The sequence below is a fragment of the Balaenoptera physalus genome (assembly GCF_965194825.1).
Source record: "Balaenoptera physalus genome assembly, chromosome: 21".
Classification (NCBI taxonomy): domain Eukaryota; kingdom Metazoa; phylum Chordata; class Mammalia; order Artiodactyla; family Balaenopteridae; genus Balaenoptera; species Balaenoptera physalus.
Genome location: NC_138902.1, coordinates 12,748,404 through 12,770,972, shown reverse-complemented (window position 1 = coordinate 12,770,972; position 22,569 = coordinate 12,748,404). Strand labels below are relative to the sequence as shown.

The following is a 22,569-nucleotide window of genomic DNA, read 5'->3' as shown; positions in this document are numbered from 1 at the left end:
GAGTTGAGCACATATTATTACAAGAAAAAAAATTAAAGAAATAGATATTTTATCTGGTAAAAATAGAACAATCGTTTTTAAGCCTGCATTTTAAAAGTAGATTATGTTCGTGAATGAATGAAATATAACTGTTTAGCCCAGTTGAAGGATAGTATGCTTTATGGGTGAATGATATACTCTAAGAGAAATATTAATAAGTTAATTCCTAAGGATAATTGCCGTATTACAAGTTAGAAACTCTGTGACTATTAATTTAAAAAGCAAACATTCTTTTACCCCGGGTTATGTTTGAAAGTTTTGTCTCTATTATCATAAAACAGGTGGAACACTTGTGTCTTTAGCTACTCTACTGATGATAGGAATATTGTTTGAACGAGACATTTCATGGTCCCTGTGGGGATAAACCAATCACACAATACTGCTTTGTCTATGCAGTGCCCAGGGACTCCTTCAAATGAGAGGGACTTACTACTGAAATGCCCTTCACCTAAGATTCCTAAAGAATGTTAGGAATAAGAGTTAGAATTGGGCTCCCCATACAGATGGACTAGTTTGCAGGGCAGAAATAGAGACACAGATGTAGAGAACAAACGTATGGACACCAAGGGGGGAAAGTGGCAGGGGGCAGGTGGTGGTGGGATGAATTGGGAGATTGGGATTGACATATATACACTAATATGTATAAAATAGATAACTAATAAGAACCTGCTGTATAAAAAAATAAATAAAATTCAAAAAAAAACAGGAATTGGGCTCCCCAGCAAGGGATCTCTACATTCTAGTTTTGTGACAACTCACAATCTTCAGCTAAACTGACACATCAGATTGTTTGAAAGTAAAAATAAGACCCATCTAGGCAAAGACAACTTCTGGCAAAGAGACTTCTTTTGGCAAAGAGATGGCTTTTTCCATTCTTTCAGACTATTTTTGAAGCATGCCAAGTATAGCACTTTTTGAATGGCCAAAAGGGAAAATGTACAACATATCTGGCACACAGTAAGTTCTCAGTGAATATTCTCTGGAACAAATAAGTGATAACAGACCTTACTGGGGCAGGTATATATGCCCTAGGATTGGCTTGTTTACCAGCAGTTTTACTCCTTTTTACATCTAAGGGCCTCATTACAGAGGTGTCACTCTAAAGCCATTACATCTTGTATCTTACCTGTTCCCACACTTCTACAAAATTACTCAGCCTGAGTTCTAAAGCATATAGAAAATCTAGGGTAAGTTTAAATATATTAAAATGTCAGCTTTCTAAAAACCAACACAATTAAAACCAACAAAGCTTTAATTGTGTACTAAGCCTATCCTTTTACATGTATCTTTTCCAACTAGAAGAATAAAGTTTATATAAATATTGGGGGGTGGAATTCCAAGGCTTACCTTGCTCGGGCAATAGCTAAGACTGTTTTATAACTGTAGAAGGCCATATTTGTGTTTGTCTCAACAAGTCAACATAGGAACCTAGACAGAAGGAGTAGGTAAACAATTCAGTACTTTAGAGACACATCAGGGCTTCCCAGGTGGTGCAGTGGTTAAGAATCCGCCTGCCAATGCAGGGGACATGGGTTCGAGCCCTGGTCCGGGAAGATCCCACATGCCGCGGAACAACTAAGCCCGTGCACCACAACTACTGAGCCTGCGTGCCACAACTACTGAAGCCCGCGGGCCTAGAGCCCATGCTCCACAACGAGAAGCCACTGCAATGAGAAGCCCGCACACTGCAACAAAGAATAGCCCTGGCTCGCGGCAACCATAGAAAGCCACCAGGCAGCAAGGAAGACCCAATGCAGCCAAAGGAAAAAGAAAAAAATCAATTATACAGATATCAGGATTTAAGTGTTTTTAACTATTGCAAGGGTAGAAAATTTGCATATTCTATTCAAGGTGTAAAATTTCCTTCAAGTGCATTTCCAACAATCACGAATAATATTTTCTTAGCCCTGGATTTGAGAATGGTTATTTGAGATCCCAACAAATAGAAATGATCTCGAATATGATGATGTTCATGATGGTGATATGGTCTTCAAAGACATTTTGATTTCTGGTCAACAGTACTGAGTAATTTACTTGAACGGTTGCCAAGTAGTTAAGAAATCAAGACAAACTTATTTGTAGCCTAAAATTACAGGTAGACAGTAAATATTCTGGATTTGTTTTCAATTAGCTTTTTTCCATACTTGGAAAAGCTGCTGCCAACATTTAAAGATTGAAAGTACTCACTCAGCAATGAAAATATGCATGGCACCTACTAATAATTAAAGTGGAGGTAAACGGGTTTCCTATGCTAGTGATTCTCCAAAGAGCCCAAACTGAGCTTTAAACCTTTAAATAAGCTTTACCAAAATTTGTCTGCATCCTACGGCGCTCTTCAGCCAACGGCAGCAAGAGCCTTAGTATCTCGCAGTGTCAACTCTGCTTTCCTGAAGCTGGGAAAGGAGTAGCAATCCCTCCGGTACGGAAACCTCAACCACAGACCTGACATTTTGAGCAAGAATTCAAATGATACTTCGGAACATCTGCACCCAGACCAATGGCGGGTGGTCCCCTGCTGGAGGAAGGCCAGACCCGATCGGGCAGTTAATCTGCTCTCGGGCCGCGGGCACTAGCCGCCTGGACTGTGGGCAACCACTTCCCAGGAGTGCCCGACCGTGACCGGGGCGGGGCGGGGCCAGGCGGCGAGCGGGGCGGAGCCAGGCGGCGAGCCCCGCCTGCGCTTCTGCGCCGCCACGCCCGCTCGCCCGGGCCCCAGGCTCCCCCGGTTACCTTTGCCTCAGATTCTCGACGTCACGGGGGCAAAACGCGCTCTCGGCCTCCCCAGCCGGTGACTTTTGTGCGCGTTGTGTGTTGCTGGACTGTGTTTGCTGTGCTGGGGTCCCGGGGGGGCGGGGGCGGGGTCTTTGGGGTTTTTTTGGAGCGGGCGTGTTGCAGGCACGGGGACCAAGACCCTTGGCTATCCAAGTTTATGGAAGGAAGGCGAGAAGAATCGGGACACAGGGTACGGAAAAGAAATGAGGAAGCCAAGCATGGAAAGAGGGGGGATGGAGGCTGAGCCCCAAAGTTGGGGTGCGGGCGGGGGGCCGAGGTCAGGGGCTGAGGAGAGCGCGGGGTGGGGCCTCGAAGCTGTCTGGAAATCTGGGCGCTGATGGGAGGAGCAGGATGCGGAGGGAGCGGGCTCCGGAGGAAAACAGGCAGGCGCGGCCCACCAAGTAACAGCCTGAGGACTTGGCCCGCCCACCCCTACTTCCTACGACAGGCTCCCCGGAACTGCTGCCTCAGTCCTCCAGCGCCTTCCCAATTCCCCTCCTCCCACAGCTCCCCCAGCTAGAAGGGCCAGAAGCCAAGTCTCTATGGCTCCACCTCTTTCCTCAGCCATTACGTCACTCTGAGTGACGACACCACCCACCAATGAGCTCTCAGATTCTGGGGTGCTAAGGCGTCCCTCGCGATGGCAGCCCAGGGGGCGGCAAGGTCTGGTTCCCACCGGCGAAATGACTCCTCTACTGGCTTTAGTTTAAGGAGTGTCTATGCTGGGGGGCTCAATACTGACGTTTTTCTGCCTGTTCACACTCTGTAGGCTGTGGATTCACAGCCCCCCCCCAAAAAAAACCCCTTCCTTGAAGCTGGATTAAAGAAGCTCTTACACTACCAGTCGCGTAATATGCCTGATAGTCGCCATGGTGACTATCTGGGAGTCACCAATTACATCACTTTGATATATTCCCCCACCTTCCAACTCCGCAACTGCGGGCGGGGAAAGCAGTGAGGGGAGGGAGTGGCAGAAAGGGCGGGAATGGTGAGGAAAACATCCCTTCTCCTATCTCCAGGGCGAAAAACTGGAATGCTATGAAATCTTCATATGGAAATCTGAATTCCACTAAATAAAATTGTTTTATAAATGTTCTCTTAACAGATATTGATTATGTTCAGTAGTTTGTGTTTCTCAAATAACATTTAAAATGTATATTATAGTAGCTGTGCAATGACATTGGCACTGCAGGTTTGGGGGCACTTCAGTTCCTAGGATGGGGAACTGAGCCATCTTGGGAAAGTGAAAGATCTAAAAATGTACTCTATCCCCAATTATCTCTACCCATCCATTTTATCTGGCTCTAGAAGGAAAACAAAATTTTGGTGGCTCTACTTTAACATGACAGGAGGGAATCGCTTTCACACGGAGAATACTTCTCTTAACATGTGACTGACCACAGACCTTACTCATCTGGGCTGCACATTTGTAAGAATAAAAGATGGCGGGTATAAAATTTCATTTTTTAAAAAAATGTAGACTGCTTTTAATCCACAAAGCATTTTTCAGCTAATAACCAAATGGATCGACTGTTACATAGGCAAAACTTTTCAGTTTGGCCACTAGAGGGCGCTTTGTGCGTGTCTGATACCCAACTTTAGACAGAAAGGCTTCACTTCATGTTCTATGTTTACGAGAGTTAACAAAATCTACAAATCTTTATAAAGTCTCTTTACCTTTCCTTCCCTGAAAATTCCCGATGGTAAATTTTGAACTCTAAAAGGCTAGGTAGGTATAATTTTCACATTAATTTCATAAATTAATCACTGCACTATCATGTACATGTACTTTTCTGGAAAAGATCATAAAAGATGCAAAAATATTCTTCTCAGTTCCCTGGGAGACATTTTATGCCGGGAAATATTCTTATTCATGCATTGTATTCATTTACAACCAGGCACAGTGAAAATCATTAAGTATTCATAAACCAGATGAACGATTCCAAGCCCAGTATTTGAAAGATGAGCTAGATTTTCTACCATGGCCATATGTCAGCAATCCCATTTTAAAAAGGGAAGGTTTAAGAATCTTTCTTATTGAAATCAATTGGTTCAAAACGATGTCTGCCTTCTCTTATCAGGCCTGGTGATTTTTTTGACTTTCAGGATAAGTGATTTATCATGTAATGAGTTTCTTAATATAATCTTCAGAAGACAAACAAAAATGGTTTTTTCTCCCTAATCTTGGCCCTGAGAATTGTGTTAGATTGCTTTCTTTTTAGAAAAATATTTTTATTTTCTTTTTTTAAATTTATTTTTGGCTGCTTTGGGTCTTCGTTTCTGCGCACGGGCTTTCTCTAGTTGTGACGAGCGGGGGCTACTCTTCGTTGCGATGTACGGGCTTATTGTGGTGGCTCCTCTTGTTGCAGAGCATGGGCTCTGGGCGTGCAGGCTTTAGTAGCTGTGGCGCACGGGCTTCAGTAGTTGTGGCTCGCGGGCTCTAGAGCGCAGGCTCAGTAGCTGTGGTGCATGCACTTAGTTGCCCCGCGGCATGTGGGATATTCCCGGACCAGGGCTCAAACCTGTGTCCCCTGCATTGGCAGGCGGACTCTTAACCACTGCACCACCAGGGAAGTCCCAGATTGCTTTCTTAATGAACTGTTTGCTCACTTTCTATGAAGAATAGAAAATATGCTCTGAACCTCATAAGATGTTAGATGCGAAAAATGTAAATTGTTATTTTAATGGCCATTTCCCTAAATACGGCTCCAAATCAAATATTATTAACAATGTGTATGTTATGCAGGAAGAGACTATGCATTTACTTCACATAAGTTTAATTTTAAACTCTTGTCAATACAGGAAGGTGGGAAAGAAGTATGGAGATAGAAAGGATCATAGGAAAGGAAAAAAAAAAAAAAAAAGACCAATTTAACCTCTCTTTCCAGGAGATAGAATCAAACATTTGAAATAAGCTCAGGTGGTGTGGCCCCCTTTGGAGATCTGTGTTCTAAAAAGACATTTAAAACAAAAATGTGCTTTTATTGATTCCTTTAACTTTTGGTACCACGAGCATAGGAACCACACAAGCATAGATTTAGAAATAATGATTAGCAGTAATGGGAATGCTTAATTCTGAATATCATCCTTAGCATTATTAACAGGGTTGTGTGTGTATGTGTTTTTTTTTTTAAACGAATGTAAAATTAGTAATCATGAAAATAATTGGTCTGTAGGAATCTTTTAATTTCCTGTTTAAGTGGTATTTAAAGATACAGGTAGCAGGGATTGCCCGTAACGGTACCAAATAGATCCAGCACTGTAACGTCGATGGAGAGTCTAACGTCTAGTGGTGATATGACTTTATTATTCTCAGAACGGAGTATTGGTTTCCTCATCTGGTCGCAGCCTGTGTTTCCTTTGTACTTTCACGTCTCTGTGCTACGACGTCCTAAGTCATTATCACCAGGCCCCAGGAAATGTCACCAAATCGGCCAACTCCTGCAAGACGAGTTTACTGTGTCACGCAGCTGGTACCTTCTATTGTTTCACATAAATTTCCTAGGATGGGGAGGGATATAGGGTTACAAAGAATCTTGACTCGCGCTTCGTCCTCTCATTCTTGCGTACGTGAGCTCTGTCTGGGACAAACGCCCGCCCTCATCCCTCAAAGCGGAGGTCTGGCCGCGAGCAGCGCAGGGCCCGGCACGTGACGGGCGGGGAGCCCGCCGGTCCCTCTGGGTTGGGGTGCGGGCGGCTCTGCCTTCCTTCCCCCCGTTACCCACAAGCCCCCGGGCCCGCGGGGCGAGAAGGAAGCAGGCGTGTGGGGCCCGGGGCCTGCCAGGGAGGCGTCCGAGGAGCCTGCCATCCGAGACTGTCCCCCAAGGCTCCGGTCTGAAATCGCTGCCACACGCAGAGCCCGGTGGGACAGGGAGCTCCTCTGTGACAGCTGTCGGGCGGGAGACAACCAGGGTGGCACAGAAATCGCTGTCCCCTTTCCCGCTCATCTTAACCGGGCGCCCGTTTGTAGGGGATTTCTAAGGTCTAGGGAGGGCATCCAGTGTCACCCCGAGGAGTCCCATCTGGTGATTGACATGTGCTGTTAGAAGCATCAAAGAACACGCACGAGCACACTTTCGCCTCCCAGGCCCAACCTCTATCCTGCCTTCTAGTTTTGTTTTGTTTTTCACTCTCCTCCGCGTCGCGCCTTTCCGTCTCTCTGCCTTTATCGCCTGCGGTCTCACTTCTCGTCGAGACCCCGCCGGGCCGCTGGCGTTTCGGGCTCTCCCCCAGCCCCTCCTTTCCGCCCGCCGACTGGCCTCTTCCTCCTTTAGCCCACTGCGCCCTGAGCCCCGGACTGCATTTCCCGGCAGGCGCCGCGGCCAGCGGCCAATGAGCGGCTGAGGATTTGGCGGCGGCGGCGTCCCGAGAGTCGGGGTGGGGGGGGGCTTTGTGCGCGGCGGCGGCGGTGGCGGCGGTGCCTGTGGCGGCGGGAGCGGGCGGCGGCGGCGACCAAGACGGAGGCGGAGGCGGAGGGGGACTGTCCACTGGTCGCCGCGGAGAGGCGTGCGAGGTCGAGTCGAGCCCCGACGACCCTGCTGCCCCGGCCCGGCCGCCAGCCACGGGCTGGTCTCTGGCAGCTGCAGCTGCGCGGCGACCCCCATCCCTCCGGCTCCGCTGCCCACCCCACCGCCCGCAGTCTTCCTCCTCTTGCTGCGCGCCCGGCCCGGCCTGGCCGTGGCCCTCCTCGGTGCCGGCCGCCATGGCAGAGGCGTCCGGCGCGGGGGAAATCTAGCCCGGGGATTTCATGCGGCCTAGCTTGGTTCCGCCTCCTCCCCCCGCGGCCCCGGCGGCTGCCTGCACCCCAGCCCTACTCCGGGCCTCCGTGTGTCTCCTGTGATCGTACTGACACGGCCGGGGGGTTAGAATGGAACAAAGTGAAGGTAAAGTGAATGCGTGTGTGTGTGTGTTTGTGTGCGCGCGCGCGCTGGAAGGAAGCGCTGAGGTGGGGACGGCGAGGAGGGGGCGACCTAGGGATGGGACCCGGGTAGGGAGAGAGACCTTAGCAGGGATGGGAGGACTAGCGGGTGGCCTGAAAGGGTTCGAGGGGAGTCTAGAAGGATGGAGCAAGGCGGGGGGTGTGGAGGGGATCGGGAGGTGGGGCAGGAGAGGTAGGATTGGGATGAGGGATGGAGTGGCGCTAAACTGGGAATTGGGAGTAGAGGTGGGATGGGGGCGGGGATAAAGATGGAACGGGGGAGGGGCAGGGGGAGAGGAGAAGAGTTAGGTTTGGAGATAAGAGACCTGGACGGACAGAGAAGTAGGCAGGTTTGGGGGTGGAGTATGCGAACTAGGAGAGTCTGGGGGAAAGGAGAAAGAATTAGGTGGAGAGATGGGGCCTCAAGGGAGACACGAGGGAATGGAAGTGGAGGAAAAGGTGGATTAGGAAAAAGGGATGAGAAATGCTTGAGACAGGATGCAATAGGAAGATAGGAAATAGACTCAGGAACTGGGAGACCCAGGATTGGGCTCGGGAAGGAAATTAACTGAATGTTGAGAAGGATGAGAACTATGGACCAAGCGTCACAGAGTGGGAGGAAAAGAAGGGGAAGGGGGTTGTTAAAGTGTTAGGAAGGGAAAGCCTTTTGTTCCTATATTTGTGTGTATTCTGTGCCTTTTCTTTCAAGGCTAGATAATGGAGAAGCTAGTGGTTATGGTGTTGTGAAATGGGGAGGTGTGGGTTTTACTGCTTTGAGGTGCTTTGAGGGAGGAAGAGGTGTGTTCGTGTAATGGTAGCAAGACAGAGAGAGCCATGGCCATAATTTGATGGTTTTGGTGAGGGAGTGAAGACTATTCCGATTTAAAGGGGGCAGGGGCAGCCATGTTTGCTGCCAGGCACTGCAGTGTAAATAAATTCCTTCTTCTCTCCGACATCAGTATGAATCTAGAAGGGGCCAGTTCAGATTGTTAACCCCCTTTCTTTCTATTCATGAACTCTTCCCATACATCTTGGGGTCATTTAAAATTATTCATAACCACCAAAGGAGGTAGTAATGTTTTCCATCTTGTGTGTTTTGCTGCCCCCCCCTTCCCTTTTTCCTTCTGGTTGCGAGCAAGGCATGCTAATGAACTGCGGTGTAAAATTTAACCCCTTTAATAAAGTTAAAACTATATTTTTTACTAGCTGAAGGAATCCTTACTACTCTTATTTCAAACATGATCATGAAAAGTCTTTTAAATATTGAAAATTCATTTGTTTCAGAAGCCTCAGAAGCAGTCAACATGTTTTCTGCAATTCTTTAAGTAAACAAGGAAATTGCCTCGGTTATTTTACTTGGGCTTGTGCTCTCGGCAAAGCACTGTGTGAGGGGAGAGTAGGGGTAGGAAGGTCTGCTGTGGTACATTATCTGCTCGCTGTAGTTTGCGTGTTGGAAAATTAGAAATGTGTGTATTTTAAAATGGTGCTTCTGATGGCTCTTGCTTATAGGTGATGGGTGTGTTAAGAAGTGTTTTCTTTTTTAAAATAAACTCTCTTCCATCCTTTCTCTTTGCTTTCATACAATTGCCCAGTACAATATCCAAATGTCAGTTCAGCACAGTGCAATGATCTATGAAGCAGACATGCAGAGCTCAGAGCGTCATTCAGGTGCCAGGATTTTTTGGTGGGAACTTCAGGTCACTCTCAGGAAAGCTACAGTAACTCTCAAATGTATTCAAGTGTATCTACTTATGTGATTTGAAATAGTTACTATTCTAAAGCTTTAAATACTAACAAACTTACAGTAGCTGAACTAAGTGGAGCCTATTTTATTTTCATATTGAAAAGGATTAAATGTGTGTGACCTTTTGTTTTTGTTTTATCATTGTAATTGGGAGAATCCAAACTTTAATCCGTCATATTGGTATTGAAACTGTTCTCTAATACCAGGAAGGCCTGTTAAAATTGTAATATGATGGACTCAAACCAGTTGTGCTACATATTGATTTAATCTGTCCTAACGCCTCATCCTTCCAAGTTGTTGTATAGAATTTTAGGATGTGTTCTTGGTCTGTTGGAAAAATTAAATTGAGTATTGTTAGAGTGTTACTTTGGGAGAGCACTTTTAGTATAGAGGTCAGATTTACAACTTATTTTGATTTGATAATATTCAGCCTGAATTTTAAAAAATCTTATGAGAAAAAGTTCCACTCAAAAAATCCATTCAATATGCTTTTTTGGAATTTATTTTTATGGAGATTTCATTTTTATATCTCTCACTTGATTGACATGTTATTTGTAATTAATTTATGAATGAACCATCAGTGCCATAAATTTTTAGGAAAATGAGAAATTGTTGTATATTGAAATAAGAAAAGACTCTTGGAAACTTGAATTACTTTAAAAAAAAAAAGTTTATTCCTAGATATTCAGCATTTTGTAGAGATGAAGGTCCCCTGCCCAGCTGTCATGAGTATTCTGGCTCCTGGCTAGGTATCCACATGTAATGAAGAAGGCTACTCTAGTTAGTTGATACTTAATTAAAACCCAGACTGTGCTCTGATTACCATGTCCCTCATCAGCTCACCTGCTACCTGTGATAGCTTTTTTTTTTTTTTTAACTTTAAGTTAATAGATATGCCCTTTCTTATACTGATCAGATTGAATGAGTTTGGGGTAAAGGGAACTGGTTGCCTTTGAGATTGGTCATCCTTGAATGAATTGTCCAAGTCTTTAGTCAGTTGTCTGATTCTAAAAGACACTCCATTTCTGGAATTTATAATAATATTTATAATGAGCCTAGTAATGGCTACAATAGCTGTTGTCCTCTAACAATGTGCTGTGCTAAATGTCTTATATGGGTGATTTCCTTTCATCCTCCCAACAGTTGTGGGAGGGCTAGTACTGTTCACTCCTTTTTTACAGATGGAGAGATTGAGGTTAAACACCTTAATAACACACAGATGGTAAACAGCAAAGCCAGTATACGAACCCAGCTCTTTTCTAATTATAAAACCTGATCAGCAGACCTTTACTTTTATTTTCTTGTAAAGATTCATAAAAATAACACACGTTCATTATTTAAATTTTTTTGAAATATTATAAAAGATTATAAGAGGTTTTAAAAAAAGTTAACACTCTGTTCTCCACTAACAGCCATTTTGAAGTTTCTTGGGTGTCTTCCTAGAAAATTTCTGTACATATGTACGTACATCTATCTTAAAACACATACAAAGTCTATCACGCTGTTTGCATTTTGCTTTTTTTGTTTTAGTAGGCTCCCTGGGACATCCTTTCAAACAAGCACATATGGACCTACCGCTTTCTTTTTTTTAAGGGTCATATAGTATTCCATTGTTTGAAATATTGATTAATATTAACATTAAGTTGTTAACAAGTTTTTGCTATTACAAGTAATATAGCAGGTCCTGAATTAGGTCCCTAACAGCCTATTTAAATAGAAGAGATACAGTCCAACTACTTTATTTTACAAGAGAAATCACTGAGACCAGAGAAGTTAAGTCCAAGGCTTTGGTGAAAAACCTGTCACTTGACTCTTTGTACCACATCACATTACTTCATTATTGTGGAAGTATTTGTGCATTCTGTGAAAGCTCAAGGTGAGGGGGAATACTCAAGGTTAGGCATGGTTAGTATAATGAGCACAAGGGGATTAAGTTGCAGTGAGGTAAAGGCTCTTGCTTCTCTTTTTCCATATTTTGTTCACCATGTTGTACATATAACATTTATACAAAATATTTTTACATGCATAAGTGAGTCTTGTCCAGGTATCTTGAAGTTTGTATTTTGGGTAATGAAGTGGTTTTGGCAGAATTTTTCCTGTTCTAATAAAATTATCAATGAAATAAAAAAATAAGAGGTCTGTCACGGTCCTGGAAAAGAACTTGGAAAGAATACCTAATTGAAAACAAGTTTTAAAAAAATCTTAGGCATCACTGATTATTTTTAATTATTTTTTACTATCAAGAAGAAAATTCGTAACCGTGGATACTTATTCATTGAATTCTTTTGAAACAAAAAGTCTGTTTTAGACACTTAAAAAAATTAAAATCATTAAAGCTTTAAAAAGGTTTAGAATTTGGTATCTATCCATAAAATCTATTTTGGTGCATTGCTGTTTTTAGTTTTAATTAAAAAAAAAAAAGGAGTCTATTATTTTTTGAAAGAGCAACTAAGATGATTTATTCATGTGTTAATAAACAACATGTCCAGCATTTGAGTTTTTAAATGAATGGTGAACTTTATTTCTGCAGGCTAATCTTTTAATAAATATAAATAAAGATAAATTTAAGAAACTGATTATACTACGACTACCTAACACATTTTTTAAATACTCAGAGGTTTTTCGTTTTGTTTTTATTGTTGACCTTAGTAAATACTTAATAAGTACTTTTAAACACTTCTGTATTATGTTGTGCTAGTACAGGGTGGCATGAAAAGAAGGAAAAAGGCATATTTAAAATTTTGTGATTTAGAGAATGTTCAGTTTTTGCTAGATGGATGTGTTTTGCTACTTCTAAAGTACATCTGCTTATTGACAAAATTTTGCATTTGAAAAGCTCTTTGATTCTTGGCTTATTCTTAAATTTTAGGTGTGAATCTGTGTTATCATTGACTGATCTACAATGAGAACTCTTTTTTCTACTATGTTCCCTCTTTCATCTAGATTTAGAACTATATTGAGGAGAGAGTGAATAGGAAAATTTTAAAAATTTATATTCATATAGTTTCTATTTTAACCATATACATATATGAATATTATCTAATAATACTTTGTTTTACGTGATGTCTTCTGAGATGTTTGATAGAATTCCAGCACAGTAACTTCTGTGTGTGTGTGTTTGTGTGTGTGTGTGTGTGTGTGTGTGTGTGAAGTTGGAAAGCACAAGAATTATTTAACTCAATTTAAATACGTAGGTATTTTAAATTTAAGAAATGTGTGGCTTCCTGGGATTTTGTGGGTAAGATAAAATTTCGTTTATCAAATTGATTTGAGATTCAAAAGATTAGGAAGTCTCATGTGGAGGCTTGCCTACTGGCATTTTGGCTGTAGCCAAGATGGTATTGTGTTTAGTGAGTCTTGTGTTACTCACATCTCTTAGCTGTGGAGTCTTTTTTTTTTTTTTTTTTGCAATCTTTTTTTTTTAAATTAATTAATTTATTTATTTTTAACTGAGTTGGGTCTTCATTGCTGTGCGCGGGCTTTCTCTGGTTGTGGTGAGTGGGGGCTACTCTTCGCAGCACTGTGCGGGCTTCTCATTGCGGTGGCTTCTCTTGTTGCGGAGCACAGCCTCTAGGCGTGTGGGCTTCAGTAGTGGCAGCGCGCAGGCTCAGTAGTTGTGGCACACGGGCTTAGTTGCTCCGCGGCATGTGGGATCTTCCCGGACCAGGGCTTGAACCCGTGTCCCCTGCATTGGCAGGCGGATTCTTAACCACTGCGCCACCAGGGAAGCCCAGCTGTGGAGCCTTAAAGCTGTACATAAAAAACAAACAAGCAAAGACTTTTAAAGTGCATTTTAAAGACTTTTGTAAAACATGACATATAAAGATAAAAGCATAAAACCTAAATGTACAGTATAAACAAATAATTAGAAAACGAACATCATGTAGTCACTACCCAGGTAATACACCCTGTAAGAAAAGCTGCAGAGACAGTCTAATTGGTTTAAGTGGTATTGTCTTGGTTGGTAGTTGGACTTGAGGGATAACAGTGTGCTAAAAAGAAAGCTGAAAAATTAATAACCACGAGGAGTCAGCACAGGTAAAAACTGAATCGCCAGTTTTTATTTGTTGTTATCAAAAGGGTTATCTAGACAATTAAAAAAAGAAGTTTCCTAACATTTAGTGTAGTCGTTTAGTCATTTGAAATCTTGGTGCTTCACTAATGAATGTGAAACAAAAAATAATGCTGAATCCTACAAGAATCATGCCATGTTGCATAAAGCTGTTTCTTCAGAGTTCATCTCTGATGCAGTTTTTGGTAGGATTCAGTGACTACTGGTTTTAGATTTATGTGCAGACTCTAACAATGGCTTTTGCCTAGGAAATGTCAGATTTGCCTGTATCAGTGATATCCTAACTTAAGTATCTTATTTACAAAAACTAGTTTGACTCTCTTGCTTTCACATTAATGTAACCATTAGAAAAAGTATTAACCTGAACAGTGGCAATCTATGTTGACTCTTCCATCCTTGGTGCCTCTTGATTCTTACCTTGTCTGCATCTTGGCTAGGTGAACCAGATTTCTTTTTTTTTTTTTTTTTTAAATTAATTAATTAATTAATTAATTTATGGCTGTGTTGGGTCTTCGTTTCTGTGCAAGGGCCTTCTCTAGTTGTGGCAAGCGGGGGCCACTCTTCATCGCAGTGCGCGGGCCTCTCACTATCGCGGCCTCTCTTGTTGCGGAGCACAGGCTCCAGACGCGCAGGCTCAGTAATTGTGGCTCACGGGCCCAGTTGCTCTGCGGCATGTGGGATCTTCCCAGACCAGGGCTCGAACCCGTGTCCCCTGCATCGGCAGGCAGACTCTTAACCACTGCGCCACCAGGGAAACCCCAGATTTCTTTTTTAACTGGAGAAACCTACTTTAATGTGCTTCCCTCACTTTCTAGAAATATTTTCTTATATGTATGGAAAGGTTAAATGTTGACTTTGGAGGATTGTGATAGCAGAAAAAAGTTGAATTTTTTTGAGTATTTTTAAAAAATTTATTATTTATTTATTTGTTCATTTTTGGCTGCGTTGGGACTTTGTTGCTGCGCGCGGGCTTTCTCTAGTTGTGGCGAGCGGGGGCTACTCTTCGTTGTGGTGCACGGGCTTCTCATTGCGGTGGCTTCTCTTGTTGTGGAGCATGGGCTCTAGGCGCGCGGGCTTCAGTAGTTGTGGTGCACGGCCTCAGTAGTTGTGGCTCGCAGGCTCTAGAGCGCAGGCTCAGTAGCTGTGACGCACGGGCTTAGTTGCTCCGCGGCATGTGGGATCTTCCCGGACCAGGGCTCGAACCCGTGTCCCCTGCATTGGCAGGCGGATTCTTAACCACCACGCCACCAGGGAAGTCCCAAAGTTGAATTTTTTTCCCCCTCTGACTACCTGATGAATACAGACTATTTGCATAAAACTCTGCAACGTGGACTTTAAGAAGGACATTTTTATAACACATCTGCATACATAAATTAAAGCCTTTATTTGGCTATTATAATTTTGTTACTTTAAGCTGTCTGTGTTTTTCTTGATCTCTGCCGGATCCAAATACATTGCAGTACGGTATTTCATATTTGATTGTGGTGAGAAACTTAATGCTATGCTTCACCTAAAATTCCAATAGAATGTTGTTCTTTTTTATTCTGGGTGAAGGTTAAATACATCCCTTGCTATTTTTTCCTCCTGCAAGGATGAGAAATAATTATTTTAAATCTTGAAATGACTGTATATGTTGAGTTTTCCTAGATGTGGAAACACACATAATTTGATGTAATAGTTTTTTAAACCTAAAGTAGGTAATTTGGCTTTGTATATGAAGTAAGGTTAATATACTTTTGGTCATCTCATGCTTTCTGTTTTGTTATCACCTGTACAATTTAGCCTTGATCATTAGAATTTATTGTATTGTGTCATAGAATTAGGGTGTTGAGGTTAAGGTCTTAATTAAGGTATTACATCCATATGCATATAGATCCACACACAGTACCACTAAGAAATGCTGATAGCCCTATTAGGTTTTTTTTTATAGAATCTTTTTTTTAAATTTAATTTATTTTTATACAGCAGGTTCTTATTAGTTATCTATTTCATACATATTAGTGTATACATGTCATTCCCAATCTCCCAGTTCATCCCACCACCACCACTACCCCCAGCCCTATTAGTTTTTAATTTTTAATGGAAAATTTGTACTTTCCAAAGTGGCTGGTAGTTTTAAAATAACATTTATTATGTTTAAGTTATGAAAGGGTTGTTTATTGTAGAGAAATTGAAAACCAGTGAGATATAAAGAAGATTAAAATCAACTGAAATCCTACCAACTGGAAACAACTACAATTAACATTTCGTTCTGTATCTTTCCAGTGTTTTTCTTATGCATACCTGTATTTTTTTTTTTTACAAATTGGAATAGTGTATAATATTATTTTATAACCTGCTTTATTGTGAAATAAATTTTTTTGAGAATGTGATTTTTTAAACTGATATATAATTTCATTGTATGGTTGTGCCATATCTATTTACCATTATTCTGTTGATAGCATTTTAGGCAGTTTGCAATTTTTAGATAAAATTTGATGAACATTCTTACATATTTAAAAAATTGTATGACTGTGATGATTTGATTACAATAAATTCCTAAGAGTAGAATTACTTAACAGGTCTGAACATTACAAAAGTTTTTGACACATATGTCCAATATTTTCTCCAGAAAGGTTTTTTTTTTAATAACAGTTTCGTTGAGGAATAATTCACATACCATACAAGTTACCCATTTAAAATGTACAATGCAGTGGTTTTTAGTATATTCATAGAACTGTGCACCATCACCATAGTCGATTTTAGAACATTTCCAGCAAGGTTTGAACTAATTTAAACTCCTAGTAATATCAGAAAGGCTTTGTTTTTAAAAACTGCATTTATTTGTGGTTTTTAAAGTGTAGTATAGGTATACAAGAACGCAGCAGCTTGTGTGATACATTTTTTCTTTATAATTCCTATCACTTATTTTGAAAAATTTTATCTCCAGCCTTATTGCGTTGTAATTGATGATATATACTTTATATCAATTTATGGAGTGAGATTTTAAAAGTCATCTATGAAAACAAGATGCTCATATTCCTGTGTTAAGAAAACATGACATAAAGTTTAAGCTTATAAAACAAAGTATGTGGTAGAGTTTTTGAATTATAAAATTATCTTTCCGTTCAGTCATGATGCCTTTATTGAGAAAGCATTGTATGTGGTTTAAAATACCTTTCTTTTCATTCAAATTTTATTCAGAAACACCTTATTTTAGGAAATGTCTATGGAAAGTATGCTATACCTATATAGTTAACTATAGCAAACTTATTGTATAAAATGTATGGCTTTCTTTTTATTGAGAGGTTTGCTTTGCTCTAACTGACCTTCACCCTGAAGGTTGTTCTGTTTGCTTTAGGCCATTTAACAAAACTTTTTTTTTTTTTTTTTTTAAACTCAATGGGCAGTGGAGTGTAGGGCAAGTGTCAGGGAGACCCGAGTTCTTATTCCCGCCGTACCTCTACCACTGGGGCTCAGTGTTCTTATCTCTGAAGTGGAGATGAAAATGACTACTTTTTGCAATTATAGGGATCTAAACTAGAAGTGCTAGAGTGTGCCTAGAACTGGACCAGGCATGTAGCTGATAATAAATGACTTTTTAAAAATATAAGAATAATAGCATATGCAAAATGAGCTAGTCTTTAGTCGAATGTTTCCTCGATGAAGATGTGAACTCAGTTGGCCTAAACTCACTTTTATAGAAGTTAAAAGTTGAATGTTAGGTAGTGCTTGAGCAGAATCTTTGCATGGGTTACATGGGTGTTTCTCAGTTGGTAAAGAGAATTCATGCTGTTACAAGTAGGAACATGAAGTTAACTTTCCAGTCCAAATTTACTTCCACTGTTGTTATTACAAAAGCATGATGGCTTATAGCTTCACCAACGCTTCATGTTCTGATTAAGCAAATAGGTGATAATGTAAAATTTGAATATATGGTATGAAGTTCCTTATGTTCTTTTATTGTTTATTTTAAAAACGAAATGTTGAATATAATTGAACCTAAAATACTAAAGTGATAAACCTGATGAACCAAAAAAAAAAAAGAAAAGAAAAGAGAAGAAAAACCCCTGGCCTTTATAGGAAAAATAAACGTAGTAAATTATCATTTTAGATATTATGATAAATTAATTGCTTAGTACTTTAAAAACTACATTATTATTTCTGTGATACCTTGCCTTGATATGGTAAAAGAAAGTAAAATTTGAACAATCTCACACCTGTTTTCTGTAATTTAAAAATTTGTTAGGGAAAGAGGAAGGAAAATATGTGGATGAACTTGTTAGTTTACTAGATTTCATAGTGAATGGAACAAGATGACTGATATAAGTTACTTAGTTTGTCATAAATTTCACTGTGAGCCAGTCCCTTGATGTAAGGGACTGGAAAATAATTTAATGTGAATTTTCTTCCAGTCATAATACCATGTCTGTTGTTGCCAGGTGTGGTCAAGAACAAAGTGAAGACTTCGAGGTTAAACCAAATAGATAAGGGAAATTGTGTGTTTTATTAGTAAGTTTTGTATTGGTACAAGGCAGTTCAATAAGTAATGTGGTTTAGTCAGGAAAAAAAAGAACTACAAAGCAACCTAAAATGTTGTGTAACTTAATAGAATCATAGTCAAGTGAAAATTGTGTGACTGTATTTAGTGACAGGGGGTTTTTTGGTATTTAATTGTGTTTCATTTCACATAGGTCACTCCCTTATACAGGTTATTTTCATGTCCTTGACCATCATCTTTCTCTTAACACAATTTTAGTGGAAAATTATTAAGTGAAAATTTCAGAATATATTTGGGGTGATGGTACTAGAGTTAAACAGATTATGGAGTAGTACCGTTATGTTTTAAAAATAGTATTACTCTATTACTAGTGGTGTAAACTAAGGAAAATTAAAAATAAAAATGATAAGAAAAGGTGCTACTTCTCTAATACACCTTGATTACTTAGAGAATTTTGTAGAAAGAAATATGGTGGTCATGCTTTACTCCCTAAAATCTTATTTATGTAAATAGGTGTTGGTTGTGAATTTCATATAATTGTTTGCTATTGCAAATAACGAACATCTTTAAATAATGTTAATAGGGTAGGTAAGACATTAAAGTTAATTTTTAAAATCACATATGTTCTTGTCAGAATGCAAATCCAACCCCTACATTTATGTATTGGTGACTAGGAGGAATCACAGCTCATTTTCCCATTGTTTGGGGTCATTTCAGGTGATCGGATCACCTGATTTAAACTCTATTATGGGCTATAAACAGAAGCCCAAATATGTCGTATCTCTTCAGAGAGGTAGACTCACAGCTAAAACGCAAGACTCATGACTGCAACACCAATGTCAGAGCACATTTTTCCTTGTCCCCGATTTATCTTACTCTTATTTTATTCTTGCATACGTGTGTCTGCTAAATTTCCTCATATGTGATTTCTGTCTAGTTATACGGTACTATTCACCAATTTCTTTAAAAAGTTTATAATTAACCTGATTTTTATAAGCTTTTTTAGGATGTTTTTGTTTGGGTCAAATTTGAGAAATGATTTACATCAGCACTGACCAATAGAATTTTCTGCAGTGATGGAAATACCCTGTGTCTCTGCTGTCCTGTATGGTAGCCACCCACCATGTGTGGATATTTTTTCTTTCTTTTTTTTTTTTTTAAATTTATTTATTTTTATTTATTTATTTTTGGCTGTTGTTGGGTCTTCGTTGCTGCATGCGAGCTTCTCATTGTGGTGGCCTCTCTTGCTGCAGTGCACAGGCTCCAGGCGTACGGGCTCAGCAGTTGTGGCACACGGGCTCAGCCGCTCCGTGGCATGTGGGATCTTCCCGGACCAGGGATCGAACCCGTGTCCCCTGCACTGGCAGGCGGACTCCCAACCACTGCACCACCAGGGAAGCCACATGTGTGGATTTTGAACACTTGAAATGTGGCTAGTGTACTTGAGAACTGAATTTTTAATTTTATTTAATTTTAATTTGTTTACAATTCAGTAGCCACGTGTGATTAGCACAGATTTAGATATTCTTAGTGAAGGAAAAGAATTTAAGTCGAAGTGGACATTTTCACATTCTTTGCTCTCGTGATTACTTTTTTTGTGTGTTTTTTTGGGGTTGGGACTTTAAAATCTCATTTTTCCAAATGCTTACTCTCTTAGATAATGAATAAATCCATTCACAGGAAACAACTTAGTAATAGTTATTTGATTATTATTTTAAAATATACAAATTTTAAATATTTTTAAAATTAAAAATTTTTTTTAAATTTTAAAATATAAAAGTATTTTTAAAAACTCTTTTAATCAATGCAGTTATTAACAGACTATGTACTGCTGACCAACAAAATGATTTCATTTCAGTAGTATTTTAGAGTAGTTATGGTTAAATAATATGGAAATCTTAAACTTTTTATATTACTTGGAATACTTGACTATTATTTAAATCTTTTTACTATAACCTCAGAAGCCTCTGAAACAAAGAGAACTTGAAAGGAAATAAAAGATATGTCTGATGATCACCTCTTCACGTGTCTTCCTCTAATCTTTCTATATGATTAGTTCCTGGTTTGGATTCCATTAGTCCTTTTTATAACAATCCAGACCCCCAGTCACTGTGTCCTATTACCCTGTTTTATAGTAGTTTATCATTTTCTGAAATTTTCATGTTTATTTAAGCTCTATGAGATCAGAATCATATTTCCTTTGATTTCCCAGGATCTAGAATAGGGCCTGGTACATAGTTGGTGTTCAGTAATGAACCGTGTCACAAACAAAACAAAAAAAGGACTTTGTGAGGAATTAGATATATATCTGGAATAACAAACCACTTAGAGTCTCGGAATAGGCAAGGTGAGGCCCGGCTTTTGATTATTTTGGTGGTGTTGATATGGGTAATTTACGGCGATTAGTTTAGAATGAGTCTGTATAGAAACATTTCTGTGGGAACTCTTACTTTAAAAACAGACAAACTTTTGTCCAGGCATGCACATATGTACTAAATAAATCCTCTCCATGTAAAACATCATAGAGTTGGGGCCTCCCTGATGGCGCAGTGGTTAAGAATCCGCCTGCCAAGGCAGGGGACACGGGTTCGAGCCCTGGTCCGGGAAGATCCCACATGCCGCAGAGCAACTAAGCCCGTGCGCCACAACTACTGAGCCTGCGCTCTAGATCCCGCGAGCCACAACTACTGAGCCCACGTGCCACAACTACCAAAGCCCACATGACTAGAGCCCGTGTTCTGCAACAAGAGAAGCCACCGCAATGAGAAGCCCGCGCACCGCAACGAAGAGTAGCCCCCGCTCGCCACAACTAGAGAAAGCCCGCGCACAGCAACGAAGAGCCAACGCAGCCAAAAATAAATAAATAAATTTATAAAAAAAAATCATAGAGTTGACAAAATGGAAAGACAAGTGAGAAAATATTTCCGTCGTCAGTTTTTGAGTATTCAGCCTCATTTCATAACCTTTTAGAGATTAAGGGATTTACTCGAAGTCATTTATTTGTATGCCATTGGTCAGAACAGAGAGAACTGCCAAATCCTAGTTTTCCAGTGTGTTGTTTTGACTTATCATCTATGAATGGACATCACTGTGTAGCAGACATAGGCACTTTACCTGATAAAAGCGGTATTTAACTGATAGTGGTTTGAGTTATCTGTGAGTAGTCAGAGATCAAATGTTCTCATGCAGTAAATTAGGTCATTTAATTTTTGATCTTTAAATGCCAACATGATAAGTGTGGAAAGGGTTTTATTTTTACTCATCTATTCCTATACATAGTCTTAAATAGTTAATGTTTTGAGATATGAATCAGTCTTTTTATTTAGGGAACTTATACATTATTCACCTTTACAAAATAAACTTCCAGTTAGAGGTTATTCATTATAAAAATTGTTGGCTCAATAGCGTTCTTTGGGATGGCTGCAAGGGGCTTTTCTTTATTAACTGTGGCTATTATATGTTTAAATTAACAGACTTTAAAAAAATGGTTCTTAACCATAGTGCTGTCTTTACTACTGCGAGTTTTCTCCACACGCACCACATATTTTTGTGAAAATCAGCCACAGAATCCAGTGTGGCCCAGAGATTTTAGTTGTCAGAAATGGAAAGATACAGTAAGTATTTGAGTAATAAAAGGACCCATAACGTTATTGTGTCATGCATGGTGGTGGCTTTGCTGCCACATCACTGTTTGTATCACATCTCCAACTAGAATGAAAGTTAACTCCAGAGCATAGAAAGCAGGAGTGACTGCCAACAAAACAGGAAGAAATCGCGTCCTTCTCTTCTGCAGCGTAAAAGGTGACAGCAGCGTCCTCTGAGCAATTGCAGCCTGATGGCTTTCCTGGCTGTCCAGGGACATGTTGTAGGCCACATTAGCATATTTGTAGCCATAGATAGGACTATTCATGTTGTCATGGGGTAAGACCTTTAAAAGTGCTCTTTCTGTTTCACGTTCCCCACATCTTAGGTTAAGGAATCTAAGGGAATTCTCTTTCCTGTCCTAGGTTCTATAGGGATGTTACTAGAACTAGTGAAAACAAGGGAGTGTTTAGAAATGCTGTCAGAGAAGACTCTGTATTAGTTTCCTTTTGCCTCTCTAACAAATGATGTCAAACTTAATGGCTTAAACACAGCAAAATTTAAAACAATACAAATTTATTATCTTATAGTTCTGGATGTTATAAGGCCAACATGGGTCTCTCTAGGCTAAGATCTAAGTATGAGCAGGGCTGCATTCCTTCTGGAGGTTCTCGAGGAGAATCTGTTCCCTGTCTTTTCCACCTTCTGTAGGTGCCTGCGTTCCCTGGCTTACGGTCCCCTTTCTCTTATATTCAAAGCCAGTGCAGAGCATCTTCAGATCTCTCTCTCTGACTCTTCTCCATCCCTTTTTCTCTTGTAAGTATCCTAGTGATTATACTGGGCCCACCTGGATAATCCAGGATAATCTCTCCATTGTAAGATCCTTGACTTAATCACATCTGCAAAGTCCCTTTTGCCACATCAGGTAACATGTTCACGGGTTCTAGGGATTAGGATGTGGG

At 40.4% G+C, this 22,569-nt stretch overlaps 2 protein-coding genes across 10 annotated transcripts in view; one reads left to right on the top strand and one right to left on the bottom strand.

Annotated features, from left to right (window-relative positions):
* Positions 1-5,246: 5,246 nt before the first annotated feature.
* Positions 5,247-7,515, bottom strand: LOC309651523 (uncharacterized protein; the record flags this gene model as incomplete). Of its 4 annotated transcripts, none has more annotated exons than XM_082444375.1 (2): positions 5,247-6,312; positions 6,878-7,515. In XM_082444375.1, the coding sequence occupies 2 exons, from the start codon at positions 7,513-7,515 to the stop codon at positions 6,300-6,302; spliced, it is 651 nt and encodes a 216-aa protein (XP_082300501.1). In that variant the 3' UTR covers positions 5,247-6,299. The 4 variants fall into 4 exon arrangements, with proteins under 4 accessions (XP_082300501.1, XP_082300500.1, XP_082300503.1 ...); XM_082444374.1 differs by having other exon boundaries at positions 6,906-7,515; XM_082444377.1 differs by having other exon boundaries at positions 5,248-6,312; positions 6,959-7,515.
* Positions 6,369-22,569, top strand: part of NSD3 (nuclear receptor binding SET domain protein 3) — a 108,117-nt gene continuing 91,916 nt past the window's right edge. For 3 of the 6 annotated variants that reach the window (XM_082444316.1, XM_082444315.1, XM_082444312.1), the window contains exon 1: positions 7,209-7,694. The gene's annotated coding sequence lies outside the window, so the exon portion shown is untranslated. Of the gene's footprint in view, positions 6,674-7,207; positions 7,695-22,569 lie in introns of those variants that run through there. The other 3 variants (XM_082444314.1, XM_082444313.1, XM_082444317.1) reach the window with 3 other exon arrangements.